Below are 16,302 nucleotides of genomic sequence, written 5' to 3'. Positions count from 1 at the left end.
TGTGGCTTGCTGCAAGGGAAGAACATTAGAAGCAAAGCTCTTGGGAATATTCATCAGCTCTTTGGAGGTGGCCATTTTGGGAAAAATTTGGCCCCACCCATCAGCATTGAGAAGCCCCAGGCCAAACAACAATCCAGGTGGGATCAGAGCCCCACCCATTAGTAAACAGGCTGCCTAAAGACCCCCCCCCCCCAGGTACACAGCCACCTCTAATCTCACCCAGAGACACCCCAGCCACCTACCAGAAGGATAGGAATCAGCTCCACCTACCAGTGGGAAGGCACCAGTCCCTCCCATCAGGAAGCCTACAGCAAGCCCCCGTACCAACTTCAGCCACAAGGGGGGCAGACACCAGAAGTAAGAGAGGCTACAACTCTATTCTCTGTAAAAAGATCACCACGCCAAAAATGTATAAACATGAAAAGACAGAGAACTATAACTCAGATAAGGGAGAAAGAAAAAAACCCCAGAAAAACAGCTAAGTGATTCTCAGCCTCTGGGAAACAGACTTTAGACTGTTGATGCTGAAGATGATGCAAGACATTGGAAATAAATTGGAGGCAAAGATGGGTAATTTTTTTTTCTCTTTTTGTCTTTTTGCCTTTTCTAGGGCTGCTCCCACGGCATATGGAGGTTCCCAGGTGAGGGGTCTAAGTGGAGCTGTAGCCGCTGGCCTATGCCAGAGCCGCAGCAATGCCAGATCCAAGCCACATCTGCAGCCTACACCACAGCTCACGGCAATGCCGAATCCTTAACCCACTGAGCAAGGCCATGGATTGAACCCACAACCTCATGGTTCCTAGTTGGATTCGTTAACCACTGCACCATGAAGGGAACTCCAAAGATGGATAATTTACAGGAAACACTGAGCAAAGAAATAAGAGATATACAACTTAAGCAAGAAGAGATTCAAAATACAATAACTGAAATAAAAAATTCATCAGAAGCAGCCAACAGCAGAATATAGGAGGCAGAAGAACGAATAAGCGAGGTGGAGGACATGAGTGGAAATCATGGATGCGGAGGAGAAAAGAGAAAAAAGATTGAAAACAAATGAAGAGAGTCTCAGAGGACTCTGGGACATCATTAAAGGCACCAATGTCCATATTATAGGGGTGCCAGAAGGACAGAGAAAGGGACAGAAAAAAATATTGGAGGAGATAATAGCTGAAAACTTCCCTAACATGGGTAAGGAACCCCTCACTCAAATCCAGGAAGCAAAACGAGTACCATATGAAACAAACCCTAGGAGGAACATCCAGAGATACATATTAATCAAACTGACCAACATTAAAGACAAAGAGAAAATACTGAAAGCAGCTAGGGAAAAGAAACAATATACAAGGGAACCCCAATAAGGTTATCAGCAAATTTTTTAGCAGAAACTCTGCAGGCCAGAAGGGAGTGTCATGATATACTTAAAGTGATGAAAGGAAAAAACCTCCAACCAAGATTACTTTACCCAGCAATGCTCATATTCAGATTTGAAGGAGAAATCAAAAGCTTCAGAGATAAGCAAAGCTAAGAGAATTCAGAAACACTAAACCAGCTTTACGACAAATACTAAAGGACCTTCTCCAGGCAGAAAAGAAAAGGCCACAACCAGAAACAAAAATACCACAAATGACAAGGCTCACCAGTAAAGGTATGTATACAGTAAAGATATGAAATCATCCATGCACAATTATGCCACCGAAATCAGAAAGTGTGAGAAGAGGAGGGTACAAATGCAGGACAATGGAGATGCACTTGTAATTAAGAGACCAACGACTTAAAACAATCTTGTATATATACAGACTCTTATAAAAGGAATGGGAATGTGTTTTGAGAAATAATGTGATCTGATTCATGGGTGTTTTTGGATTATTCTGGCTAATCTATTGGTTATAGACTGTAAGGATTGGGGCAAGAGAAGTGGGAAGACTATGGAAGAGGCTACCTATTCCATTAGATGAGGCAAGCTATGATGGCTTAGAGTAAGGTGAAGATGATGAGAGTAAGGTGAGAGATAGAGGGATTCAGAATGTAATTTCAAGAGTTCCCATAGTGGCTCAGAGGAAATTAATCTGACTAGTATCCAAAAGGATGCAGGTTTGACCCCTGGCTTTGCTCAGTGGGTTAAGGATCCAGCAGTGCTGCAACCTGCGGTGTAGGTCGCAGACGTGGCTGGGATCTGGCGTTGCTGTGGCTCTGGCATAGGCCAGCAGCTACAGCTCCGATTAGACCTCTAGCCTGGGAATGTCCACATGCCATGGGTTCAGTCCTAAAAACAAAACAAAACAAAACAAAGCAAAAGACTGTACTTTCAAGTTGGACAGGGCAAGAATTTCTGATGGACTGGATGTAGGAATTGTGGGAAAGTAAGAGTTTCAGGAGGACTCTAACACCTTTGGCCTTCACAACTAGATGAGTTATGGAGCCAAGAAAAACAAGAGTGCGAGGGATGGCATGAAACGAAATATTGACTTTTTTTTGTTAAGCTTGAAATGTCCACTATGCATAGGTTGGAGATATTTAGTGGGAAATTAGAATTAGGAATCTGGAGGGTGGTGAGTGGTTAGGGCTAGAAGTATGAATTTGAGAGTCATAATTACCTGCCTATTAAAGTACAGGGACTAAATTAAAACTCATGAGTATGAGGGTAGACAGACTGAAGAGAGCTGGGAATGAATGTCAGGGCATTTGGACAGATGTGGAGGAATGGGAGGCATCACCAACGTAGACTGAGAAGAAGTGGCAAGTGAGGAAGGCAGAAAGGTTAGAAACGCATGGTGTCCTGGTGGCCAATGAAACAAAATATTAATGATAGAAATTATAAAGCTCATTTTCCAAAAAAAAAAAAAAAGGTATTTACCCCAATCCATTGCTGATTCTCACGCTAATTTAAGTAAAAAACAGAGGAATCCTTTATGTCCTCCTCCAACTACTACTACCCCATTCCTCTGTCCCATTTACTAGAGAGTCCTTTAATGATTTGTCCAACTGTGTCCTATTCCTCTTTCCCCCTTTCTTTAAACCCATTCCCAGCTTCTGTTCCCATCACAGCCCTGAAACAGTTCTTGTTCAAACTTCACATATCTCCAACATGGTTACATTGTGCAATGCTGGCTCATCCTGCAAGCTTATCAGCAGTATTTGATATCCTAGACTGCTCTCTCCTCAAAAAAGCTTTCTACATATTCAAGATACTTCCTTTCTCCCTCACTGGCCACTTCTTCTTGTCTGTCTTCACTGGGTCATCCTCATAGTCCTGAGCTCAGAGCCCAGATCTTGCCATCTTCTCTTTCCACCCACACTTCCTTGACTATCTCCTCCAGTCTCCTGGCTTTAAAAGCCACTTATGCACTGAAAAATCTCCGAATGTGCACTTCCAGACCAGACTTGTCTGCTAACCTCCAGACTTGCAAATCTACCTGCTGTCTGGACATCTTCACTTGGACATCTACTGTTGGCATCTCAAACCCACCAAGTCCCAAACACAACTCTTTCAACAGGCTTCTTGGTGTCATTAAAAAGTACCTCCAATTTTGGAGGTACCAAAATTTTGGAGTCATCTTCAAATTCCCTTTCTCTTGTATCTCCCTCAACATTCAGCCAGCCAACAAATTCTGCTGGCTGTACCTTCAAACTGTGTCCAGAATCTGATTTCTGTTAACACTTTCTGACTCTCCTAGTTTGAAACTGTCTTATCTCCCACTGGATGATTGCATCAGACTCTCTGCATCTCCCCTTGCCTTTTCAACCAATTCCCATAGCAGCCTTTAACATTTTCAGATCATGTCCCTCCTGTGTTCAAAACCCTACAGGGGTTCCTCATAGAATTTCAGATATGATGTTCATCTCAGTTCTTAAACGACTCTTCCTTTCACTCATTTTACTCCAGCCACACTATCCTCCTTGCTGCTTTGGGAACAGGTGTGGAAATAAACGCTCCAGCCTCAGGGCCTTTGCACTTGTGGATCCTTCTGTTCAGAACATGCCATTCTAGATATCTACAGACTGGTGCATCTCCTTCCTTCAGGCCTCTTGCATATGTCATCCTATCATTGAGGCTGAGGCCTTCTTTCCCTGATGACCAGCAGGCTCCTACAAGCATATCCTGCTGCCATTTTTTCCCACAGAACTCAGGACAATCTGACATCCCATGAGGACTCTGTAAAGGCACGGTTGTAGTCTGATTTATGACGTTCAAAGCAGTGTACATTCTGTTCTGTTAGATTCTGTATAGCTTGATCTAAACCTAAAATTTTATTCATTTGTTTGTTTTAAGCAAAGGGATCTGCATAAAAACAACATTGCCCTAAGATTTATATCGTGACTTTATAATGGTATGTGTTTCCATTTACATACCCAAATATACCCTTACAGTAGCCCCATATTAGAAGAAATGTTATTATAGTACTATCTTCCAGAAAGAGTAAAGGCTAAAGATTGAGCAGATTCAAGGGAGAGAAAGACATGGTAGAGATCACATGTTTTTTCCAATTTCACATCATCTTGTAGATTTCTGTTATAAATACTTGTAGCTAAAGAAGAAGTTGCCACTTGATCCACAAATCGAAACTTGCTGGTTCAATGATTTCTAGTTTATAAATCAAAGAGATTCATGGAGTAGCAGAACTGAGAAAGTTGTTCCTTCTATCCTTGTCTTTCAATTTTTTCACAGTCTTCATTTCTATCAAACATTTTAAGATATTCTTCTCTCCCCTCTGAATGTTACTGCCCTTCAATTTCTTACAGCATCTACATACGTTCTTTTTTTACAAGTAGCAATTATAAGTTTCTGCGGATTAGCAAAGCATTATCAAAACAGACTGGACCTGCATAATATGCTGATAAATACTTCCTTTTCTAAATAATTATCCTTCCACACATATTTTGTAAATAGCATGAATAAGACAAAAAATAAAACAAAACTTTTATGTTATCTACACACTACATAGTATATGATATTTAAATCATTGAACTTTCTGCCAGTAAGGCACATGATACATTGCATAGGTTAAATGTTTAACATTTTCTTAACAATGATGAGAACTAAATATAAGGAAAAAAATTCATGCCAAAAGTCGAAATGGCCCATTAAAACAATCGCGAAAAAAGGGAGGGAGTCAGTACCCCTTTAACTTGAGCAGCATCATTGGCAAGCCTGGTGGTCAATGCTCCCGTGGTGTTTTTAGGGTCATCGAACCAGCTTACGTCCTGTGGCAAAGAAAATTATTTCATTATCTTACAGACCTATTCATGAGACAAAAGGCAGGGATAGGTTTATCTACCATTTCTCTCCCCTGCATATTTTCAGGACTTGACATTGAATAGACAAGAAAGGGATTTCACAGACAAACTCATAAACTAATCATTTATTTCATTTATCATAGAAGACTTTTTTTGAGTGTGCCTACTTTGTTTCAAACATAATTCCTAAATATTGAATCTATTCAACAAAGAACAAAAAAAGAGAAAGTTGCTTCTAGTGATAGAAGGCATAAATATAGACCATGCCAGGGTGGTAAGAAATGCTCAGAAGAAAAATAGAGCAAGGTAAGAAGGGAAAAAAAAATGAGGGAAGGCAGCTTTTATAGACTGGGGAGGGGAGAGAGAAGGCCTCTCTTGGGTGACATTTAAGCAGAGACCTGAATGAAGAGAAGGATGAAAATATCCTGAGACAAGGAATAAATAGCATGTGCAAAGGCCCTGAGGCAAAGGCATAACTGATCTGTTCAAACAACGGCAAGAAAGCCGTAAGGGCTGCCACCAGCCTTACAAGCATCCTTGTGCAAATGTGTAAAAGCTGCCTCTTCCTCTGGACAGACTTCCATTCCCACTGGGTACTTACCCTCCCTCATCCATATTCGGTGAGCTAATGGGTACACAGAAGCCCATGTATGGGAAAGGGGTGAAGCTACAGAAGACAAGGTCTCAGAGGTAGTGGGAGCCACACTGTAAGTGACCTTATAGGTAACTGTTAAGATTCCAGATTTTACCCTGAGGATTAGGGGATGGCTCTTGGCAGGTCTGGGGCACAGGATGTGATATGGCTTTAAATTTAGAAGAATGATTCTGGCTCTTGGGAGATGACCCCACTGGACTGAGATAAGGAGAGTGGCAGTGAGACCAGTTAGGAGGCTGCTGTAATATTAAACAAAGAAAAGCAGTCAAAGGTGACTCCAAGGTCTTCAGCCTGAACGACTGGTACAATGGAGGTGCCATTATGGACATGGAGGAGGACCAGGGAAGGAATAAGCTCTGGGGGAGAGGAGATTCAAGAGTTCAATTTTGGAAATAGTGGGTATGAAATGCTCATTAGATATCCAAATAGAGAAGTCAAACAACTAACCGCGGTATGGGGGAGAATAAGTGATTTGGGTTTTAAAAAATCAACAAGAGATATCTAGATTAAAACCTAACATTTAACATAAAATAGGATTTTCTTTTTAAAACCACTTACACTTAAAATATACCAACACCAAAAAGATTTTAAATTGGAAGAATCATATTATGTCTCTTACAAACATACCTATGGTCCTAAGAAATTACCCCAAATGGTAATTTGCAATTAAATCAGTATATACCATTTCCCCCTAAAATATTTAAGAAAAAAATAAAGCATGATAATTTTTTACCTTATCTATCAATTTGCTTTTTGAGATCATTAAGTGTTTAAGTGCATCCCACACTGGAATGTAATTTTCTTGCAGACTGGAACCATTCAGATTTGAAGGCCTTGCAATACTTGGTATTATGTGTTGTATGCAGAAGGCACTCAATGCACGATGGCCAGACTTAATAGTTTATGGAGAGGGCATTACATGAATAAGCAGCTAAGCTTTCCAAGTATAATGGACCTAGGAGTTGGCCTGGGGACTGGGAGGGTAATGGGGCATTTGGCCCTATATCGAGGCCTTGAGCCTCATTCGAATCTTTTTTTTTTTTTTTTTTTTGCTATTTTTTGGGCCGCTCCTGCGGCACATGGAGGTCCCCAGGCTAGGGGTCCAATCGGAGCTGTAGCCACCGGCCTACGCCAGAGCCACAGCAACACGGGATCCGAGCCGCATCTGCAACCTACACCACAGCTCACGGCAACGCCGGATCGTTAACCCACTGAGCAAGGGCAGGGACCGAACCCGCAACCTCATGGTTCCTAGTTGGACTCGCTAACCACTGCGCCACGACGGGAACTCCCGAATCTTAGTTATATATACGGTCTGAATGAAAATCCTAAGGCAGGGCCCTCAACTGAAGAGTGTTCTCTCATTCACTGGATTCAGTCCTGGCTCTGTCTGTCACAGCTAGCAATCTCCATAAATATGTCTTTTTTTTTTTTGTCTTTTTGCCTTTTCTAGGGCTGCTCCTATGGCATATGGAGATTCCCAGGCTAGGGCTCTGGCCTGCGCCAGAGCCACAGCAACGCCAGATCTGAGCACCGTCTTTGACCTACACCACAGCTCATGACAACGCTGGATCCTTAACCCACTGAGCAAGGCCAGGAATCAAACCCACAACCTCATGGTTCTTGTCAGATTCGTTAGTTAACTGCTGAGTCATGATGGGAGCTCCAAATATGTCTCCTTTCTAAATGGCAGTGAGAGGGGTGGAAAATAAAATGTGAATGTCATCTAGAAATCCCTACACAGCCAATCAGTGCTTCTCAGTCAGAGCTCAAGTAACCACCGCATATCCAGGCCATACCTCTGAAGTACCAATGTGTTAATGATTTTAAAATGTGAAATTATGGAGTTTCCGTTCTTGCTCAGGGGTAATGAATCCCACTAGTATACATGAGAATTCAGGTTCAATCCCTGGCCTTGCTTGGTGGGTTAAGGATCGGGCCATGCAATGAGCTGAGGTATAGGTTTCAGACCCAGCTCAGAGCTTGGATCCTGCAATGCTATGGCTATGATGTAGGCTGGGAGCTATGGCTCCGATTCAAAACCTAGCCTGGGAACTTCCATGTGTCGGAGGTGTGGACCTTTAAAAAAAAAAAAAAAGAAGGGAAGGAAGTAATACTGTCACAGATAACATTTGCACGATTGTTAAGGAAACTTTCCCCTTGGAACTTGGCTGCTTTGGGTGGCAGGACCAGACCCCCTCCTCCTCTCCCCAGGAAAACATGCCCATCTGTCTGTTGTCAGGGTTTTGAAGGTGTAAAATGTGAGAGGCATTCCGTGAAGTCCTTATCAGCTAGTCATACTGCAGCTTGAATTAGTGTATTGGTTTAACCCCAGCAAAGATAGTGGCAGGAAAGGGGCTGACTTGTCATCTATGGAACGAAGGGGTGCAGAGGCCTTGTCTGGGTGGGGAGAAACAAGTGTCCTGGGTCTCCCAGGGGAAAGAAGGAAAGAAAGGGGGGAAAGGGCTGAGGGGTCTTGAGGATCACTGCCACCTGCTCTGCCTATAGCTGCTGAGGTGGAGGCGGCAGGGGAATCTGCCCTGGAGACTGTTTGTCTTGCTGGGATCCTGGTCCCTGTGCCCACGCACAGCAGACCACCCAGGGCAGGTCTCTGAGCCTGACCAGATGGGCGGCTTGGCCGCAGCTCTGAGGTGAGACTGAGCGCAGATCAGGGCAGGAGCTCGGAGTAACCTGACAGCGCTCCCGCCAGCTCCCCACGGGCACATCCCGGCCCAATCCTCAACACACATACCTGTCTCAGCATGGACCTGAAAACCATGTACCGCAGCCGCTTGGTGAGGATCTCTCCGGCTTTGCCAAACGTGAAGCCCTGTGAAGAATAACAGGCCACATGGGTCAGGAACCCAGCCGCTGATGACACAAAAGGAGGGGGACGTGGTGTCATTGCTAAAGCAGGACACCAGACAAAGTCAGAAAGCGTGATTTCAAGGCTTGGCCATGTTTTGGTGACTGAGCACTATGGTGTGTAGCTGCACCTCGGGCAGAGCTGGAACAGCTCAGTTTTGAACTCAATACTATGCTCCCCAGCCACCTGGCAGGCTGATCTGATCAGGGCTTTGTTTGGAAGTGGTTTCTTTGGCCGCCTTCCCTCCTGCTCGTTTCTCTCTGTGAACCAGTGTCTGTCCCTCAGGAAGCTGGGGAGTTGTTCCCAAGGCAGGGGGCCCTCTAAACCAAGGGTCTAAATTATGTATCATCCAAAGCAGAAGATTTTTGTGCTACTGAAAAGGATGCTGTTCATGATTACACCAGGACCCAAGCTGTACTCTAGGGCAAGAAGAATATACAGCCATAAAGGATGCAGAGATCAAAGATCTGAAATTTGTGTTTCTAATTAAAAAAAAAAAAAGCCAAAAATCTAAGAGGGAACTCGGTTGGGGAGGAAGGATTACCAAGGAAGAGTTTTCTGAACTGCCCTGTCCCCATCCCCTAAAGCTGTAACCTGTGTCTGGAAAGAGATAAGAGAGGTTCAGGAAAGGAGAGAGTAAGATGTGATTGTGTGGCCATACTGGGCCACATCTAGGAAGGAAGGAGAACAGACCCTCATCCCAGAGAGTTTGGGGATCTGGGCCCGATGGAAGCACTGCTCCCCTTTCTCTCTGGAGCTCTGGGGAACAGCAGGCTGCAGATGAGGGCTGCCACACAGTGGCCTGGGGAAAGCAGAGTGGAAAGGGCTGGATGGTGTATGACAAGAGGAGAAGCCCCAACAAGAGGCCCAAGTCTCCAGCAGAATCAGAGAAGCAAAGGAGGACAACCAGAGTGTCCCAAGTAGCATGCTGGACAGTACTGAGAGCAAGGCAAGAAACACGTGCAAAGAGCACAGTGAGATAGAGCCAAATCTTCCAAGGGGTCCTGATAAAGGAGACAGCAGTTAGACCATATAACTGAAGGCCCCAGGCCCCTGAAGTCACCAGCATGAAGCAGTGGGGCGGGGGGGAGCAGGAGATGTGCAGAGATCACTACCCTCCACCCAGGGCTGCAATGGCTGCACAGCCTCACCTATAACACAAATACCCACCCAGGGAGAAGTGGGACATGGAGAAAGGATGGATGAATTGAGTTAAGGCTGAAGTTACCAAAATGATTCACTTTCCTTGGAAATGCCCAGATTAAGATTTCCACTATTAGACTGAATGAAATCTGGACGATCCTACCCACTTCATGAATATTCCTGCTGTTATTTTTGTTGAGAACCAGCCATTGTTAAGTACTTCACAAACATTATCCCCGGAAGTCCTCATGACAAACCTACAATCATCACTTTATAAAAGAAATGGAAGTTTCGAGGGATTGCTATGTTGCCAGAGGCCACAGTTCTAAGGTGGCAGAGCTGGAATCTGAATCTGCGTCTAAGAGAATCTTACCCAGAATGGGAACCCAGAGCCTGGGACTTAATCCCCCAGTGAGCGCCTTCCTTCATTTCTAAATGAGGAGGTAGCATTCGTTTGAACATTATTATTAGGTACTGTGCCTTCTCTACACTTCTAAGGTCCTGTGATTCAGGGCATCTCATCTCACCTTGTTTGCCAGTCAAGCCAGGTTCCAGCCTCTCCAAGCAGAGTCATGTTACAAAGGTACCACTTTGACTACCTCTGTTTCACCAATCCACATCTCTAGTCCAAAGCCCAGCTCCCTCCACATTCCTTAGCCACCCGCACCCTCAGCAAATGCATAGCTCCAAAACTCCTATGGCCTCAATGGTTGGTATGGCATCTCATATATAATTAGTGTCACATTTATTCTAGGACAATCAAATTCCCCAAAGAGCTTTAAGTACTTAGTAACAAAGGCGTTCAGTCTGTTTTCTTTAGGACCACCTATCAAGTGTAGAAAAGTATTCTACTCAAAGTTCAAATACATGCTTAGACCGTGTAAAATAAACAGACTTGTTGAGAGTTCTATCTTTAAAAATTACAGGTGATTAATCAATCATTCATTTAATAAGTGATTGTGTTTACAACTGCCTCCCACAGGCCTAGACACTTAGTCTTGTCATCTCTTTCAATCATCAAGAGTCAGCTACCATTATCCCTATTTTACAGATGAGGAAACTGAGGCTTAGACAGTTTAAGTTACTTACCCAAAGACACAAAATTAGGAACTGATGCAACAAGTCCTTGAACCTGTGTCCAATACCAAAGCCCATACTGCCTTACCTTACTGAGCCTTTAGGTCTCTTAGTTCCTTGCAATTTACTTTCAGCCAAATCATTTGCAAGTTGTAAAATCAGGCTCTTTACAAATGTTTCCTACAGCTTTTGTTTCAGGACTAACATTCTTCCATTATTCCAAGGATTCTTTGTCCTTTAGCAAAAGTTGACTGATAAGCTTTTCATATTTTTGAAAGACTTGTTTCTGGCATTTGGGATTTCCTTATTGGCTTTGGAACACTGGAAGACATTTCTTTGAGTATTGAAACTGACTGGCAGTACTTATGTCCAAACTTTATGTGCAGGGCTCCCCTAAATCCCATTTTTAGATCCCAGTTTTTATTTCCAACCATCATGTTAGATCAAACAATCTGTCCCCTCTGACTTCATTAGTATTTCCAGTTAGGGGAGGAGAGGGTGGGGAGAAGGAAGGAAGGGAGCCAGAGGAAGCAAAACACCTTTGTTTTAAATACATCAAAGAAACTTGGCTGCCAAGAGCCCAGTGAATAGACGAGCAATTCTACTAAAAAGCAAATTGCAGAGATGTTTAATAAATTCCCCCAACTGAATAACGATACATTTTCCCAAATATGCAAAAGTGAAAATGTAGACATTTACCTGAAGGAAAAATGTGATAAAAGAAATAATTCCAAGGATTAGAAACAAGAGTGAAAATATGTTACTGTCCTGTCGTTTGGTTTCAGGATCTGTGACTTTGGTAAAAACCTGTTAAGAAAATATTTAAAGGGTTTTCAGTTTAATCACTGAAGGTAACAAAGTCTGACCCATTTCCCATCTAGCATAGCATTTGGGGTCAAGAGAGCCTTAGTAAGTGGAGGTCAGGCTGGCTTCTCATGGCCAGACCTAAAGGGGGACATATTCTGATTTCCAAGGGGCCAAGAGTGGGCCTGTCATTCATTCATCAATGAACCGAGCCTCTTTTTTTTTTTTTTTTTTTTTTTTAAGGCCCGTCCCTGTAGCACATGGAAGTTCCCAGGCTAAGGGTCGAACTGAAGCTGTACCTGCCAGCCACAGCCACAGCCACAGCCATACCAAATCCAAGCTGTATCTATGATCTATACCACAAATCAAGGCAACTCTGATCCTTAACCCATTGAGCAAGGCCAGGTATTGAACCCAAGTCCTCTTGGATACTTGTCAAGTTCATGAGTGCTGAGCCACAATGGGAACTCCCACCCTCTTCTTCCTTTGATGGGAAGCTGCATCATATGGCAATTGGTTGTTTTACAATTTGGACATTTCAACTTGTCTGGAGGCACCTCTGTTGATGTGGTTTTGGTGAACTGGAGAGGTGCTCATTCATTCAGCCCAGGCCCTTGTGAAGAAAGGAGGTGCTCGAACCAGCCTTCTTTGTAGGATGGAGGGTAGACAGCTAGGGGGGGAAACTACAGCTGTCAGACCTAGAACCACCCTTTGGAGACCTTGGTTAGAAGACCTAATGGGAGGCCCTGGGCTTGAGGCACACAGACAACAACACTCCACAGGGAAAGAAAACACATCTCCCTTCACACTGGGCCCAAATCAGTCTTGGAAGAGCCTCATTCCTAACCCAACCCACATATATTTACCCCTTCTAAAGGAAAAAAGCTTGGGGAAGAAATCAATTTTTCTTGATGAGTCATTCCAACAAAAATATTAGCAGATCATCAGTGAGCTCCTACTCCGTGAGGAGGCAAATTTATGTATATTCTCCTTGATCCTGTCCACCACCTCTTAAGGTTTTCTTACCATCACCATTTTACACAGAGGGAACCTGAAGCATAGAGAAGTTAATTAACTTGTTCACAGTGACACAGCCAGCAAGTGATAAACCAAGGATATACACCTAATGGATCTAACTCAGAGCCCACAACCCTAAAACTCTATGCTACAAATCTTCCATAAGGCAGAGAGGTGGTTGTCTACCAAATATTGAGGAGCTAGTGAGTCAGCCCTGGACCACACACTTCTAGGCCTATCGTTACGTGAGTAATGAGGAAAACAGAAAATCCACAAGTTAAGTTTTTTGGTTATATGCAGGCAAACCTATTCCTAACTGCTCTCATTCCTTTTCTTTCTTCCCAGCCTCCTCCACCCCTTCTGATGATGCCATTTGTCTGCCTGCAAGAGAAATGTGAGAACAGAGACTAGTTCCAGCCAACGCAGGGTGGCTATGGGCCACCAGCCAAATGCTTACATAAGGTTTTAACGGAACATAATCATGTTAGTTTGTTTCTGAAGGGTTACTTCTGCACTATAATAGCACTATAATAGCAAGGTTGAATATTTGTAACAGAGACCATATGGCCTGCACAGCCTAAAATATTTACTTTTCTGCCTTACCAGATAAGCCCCTGGCCTAGAACTTGTGCTCCATGTAATCGCACAGTTTATCTTCTTCCTGCTACTCTTTCAGCACCTAGAACAGTACCTGGCACAAAGCAGGCACTGAAAACATTGTCTTGAATGGTGATAGTAAACAAGTGAATGTCATCCTGAAATAAGTTAGCCAGGCATGGGTACACTTTAATATTTATACATCTTTCAGTATAATCAGAAGTTAGTGTTTGGGCTACATTTTGTGCAGTGATCCACCTCTTTCTCCACAGTGATTCCAACTTTATAGCAAAGATGCCTGAGCTTGATGTTTGAACATCTGCACTAAACAGAAAGGACTCCTGCCTGAATTGGAACTTAAAATGCGCTCATGGAAAGTAGGTGCAACCAGGCTCTGTCTACCTCAGTCTTTTGGAAGCCATCGCATTTGGTTTCAGCTTAACACATGCATGGCCTGCTCACATTCTGACAAGCACATGTCAAGGAGCAGCTCTTTCCTGAGCTGGTATGACAGACATGCAGACAACCCTTTTCCCACACTAGAGTTATGACAGTTCCTGAGGTTTACTTATATCGAGTCCAGCAATGGCAGGTGGGAGACAGTCACCTACTTGGTTTCACGGTCTATTTTTCAGGTATCTCGTTTCTGGGGCCCTAAGATAGAAAGCGGCTGCCATGACAAAAGAAGTTTCGAAATATCAGCTGTCCTATCACAAACCAGACTTCTATTCCTACACCCTCAGGCTGATTAGTGTCATATGAAAGTACATCTTTTTGGTGGCTTTCGTATACAGTTTCAAATACGGACAGTTCGTTCCTTACATAAGCAAAGCCCCCAAATGACATAAACACTTACCCCTATAATCCTTGAAAATATTATTGAAAATGCTGGTTGCAGACCTCCATTTATAATGGCACAAAATATGCCAACCACAAAATAAGGCCATTCAGTTATATTCAGCTTCAGAATCCTCCAAAAGGAAACTGGAGGTACATTTTCATCCTGGAGAACACAAAACATTACGACAGACTAGTAAGGAAAAGATTTGATACTTAATTGATTTAATTGATGTACAGTTCTTCTGTATACACAAACATTTTAAAATGAATATACCTTATTCCTACTTCTTTATCAACTGATGGCTACTTGACTCCTTAAAAAACTTTTGACAGGTTCTCTTATGACAGATTCTCTTTGTTATATAACAAATATAAATGTTACCTTTCTATTTTAAAAAGTAAATGATGATTTCATACACTTCTTTTTAATTAGGCTACCATAAGCACTACCTTAATGTAGGATCTCAGTTCCCAGACCAGGGATTAAACCTGGGCTATGGTGGCAAAAGCACCGAATCCTAGGCACTAGACCGCCAGGAAACTCCTCTGAATCCATAAAATTTTAAGTCTGACCTGACATTTGAAATGTGACAAAAATATCTATAAATAGAGATTAAAGAACAGAAATGTCTACATTTGACAACTCATTATAATCTCTTTATATTATAAATTCTAATTCTAAAATTCCTGTCTTGTCTAATTCTCAAGTTCCCGTCATAGCTCAGTGGTTAACCAATCTGACTAGGAACCATGAGGCTGTGGATTCTATCTCTGGCCTCGCTCAGTGGGTTAAGGATCTGGCATTGCTGTGAGCTGTGGTGTAAGTCACAGACGTGGCTTGGATATGGCGTTGTTATGGCTTTGGCGCAGGCCGATGTCTACAGCTCCGATTAGACCCCTAGCCTGGGAACCTCCACATGCTGCAGGTTCGGCACTAGAAAAGACAGAAAGACAATAAATAAACAAACAAACAAACAAAATAAAATAAAATTCTAGTCCTATAAATTATCATTCATAAATAATTTTTTATTTTTTGGCCACTCTCTGGGCATGCAAAAGTTCTCAGGCCAGGGATTGAACCCATGCCACAGGTAAAAATGCCAGGTCCTTAAACTGTAAAGCCACCAAAGAACTCCCATAAATTCTAACTTGTGTCTAAAATGTGAGATTTGGGTTTGTGGAACACACAAGGGGACAGGACAAGAGGCTTCTGGATAACCCCATCTTGTTCCCCACTCCTATCCCAGCCTGGCCCACTGGTGAAGACATAACTCTACAGGGTTCTACATACCAAGCCTTCTTTTGTACTAAGCTTTCTGTCTTGGCCTTGTGGTCCCTTGATACTCTTGCGAGTTGATCCTCTTCTTATTAGACTGGATTCTAAATCTTTTGGAGACATGTCCAAAGCATCGACTACACCTTTGGATACACCAACTGTATTTTCTAATTCTATTTCATTGCCTTTTGTCTAAAATAAACAAGAAATATGCATAAGCTGGTTCGGCTCAGTTAATCAATGAAAACCAATCACTGAATATCCAATATCAAGGAAAATGGCAATTTAAGTCCCTACAGGAAAGGACCAAGTTAAACTGCTATTCTCTGATGTGATAACATTTGAAAATTAAAGCCACTACATAAGGATTTACCCTAAATATGCTGAAACAACATGACATCCATTATATGTATCTTATTAGTCATCTTCTTTTCATGGATGTTTTTGGCTCAATCATATTTGCTTTGTACCAGTGTCGTCAAGAGAAATACGGTGCAGACCATACTGTGAACTACATTTGTCATTTCAAAATTTTTCAGAACTCACATTAAAAAAGATATGGAAAGTCAATCTTAATTATCCATTATTAATTATCCAATATTAATTATCCATCCAAGACATTAAGTTAACATATAATCAGTGTAAAGACTTGGAGATATTGTGCATTTTTTTTTTGTACAAAGTCTTTGAACTTTGGTATGTATTTTCTGTTTAAAAACATTCAAGATTAACCACTGCTGAAGCACTTAATAGCCACACATGACTAGTGGCTATCAGAGTGGAGAGCTCACT

General features: G+C 42.6%; 1 protein-coding gene across 2 annotated transcripts in view; it reads right to left on the bottom strand.

Moving 5' to 3' along the window:
* ABCB1 (ATP-binding cassette, sub-family B (MDR/TAP), member 1) overlaps positions 1–16,302 on the bottom strand; it is a 96,050-nt gene that overhangs the window by 27,279 nt on the left and 52,469 nt on the right. For both annotated transcript variants that reach the window (XM_003130205.6, NM_001308246.1), the window contains 5 exon segments: positions 15,526–15,702; positions 14,251–14,397; positions 11,676–11,783; positions 8,643–8,720; positions 5,119–5,202 (listed from right to left, as the gene is read on the bottom strand). In XM_003130205.6, coding sequence (XP_003130253.3) covers positions 5,119–5,202; positions 8,643–8,720; positions 11,676–11,783; positions 14,251–14,397; positions 15,526–15,702 — 594 coding nt within the window.

Source organism: Sus scrofa, chromosome 9, assembly GCF_054392235.1.
Source record: "Sus scrofa isolate SSC_HxYL_T2T_F1_AM1 chromosome 9, Sscrofa_HxYL_maternal_Yorkshire_Landrace_v2.0, whole genome shotgun sequence".
In the NCBI taxonomy this organism is placed as follows: Eukaryota; Metazoa; Chordata; class Mammalia; order Artiodactyla; family Suidae; genus Sus; species Sus scrofa.
The sequence above is the reverse complement of the archived record's forward strand: the minus strand, read 5'-3'. Positions and strand labels throughout refer to the sequence as shown.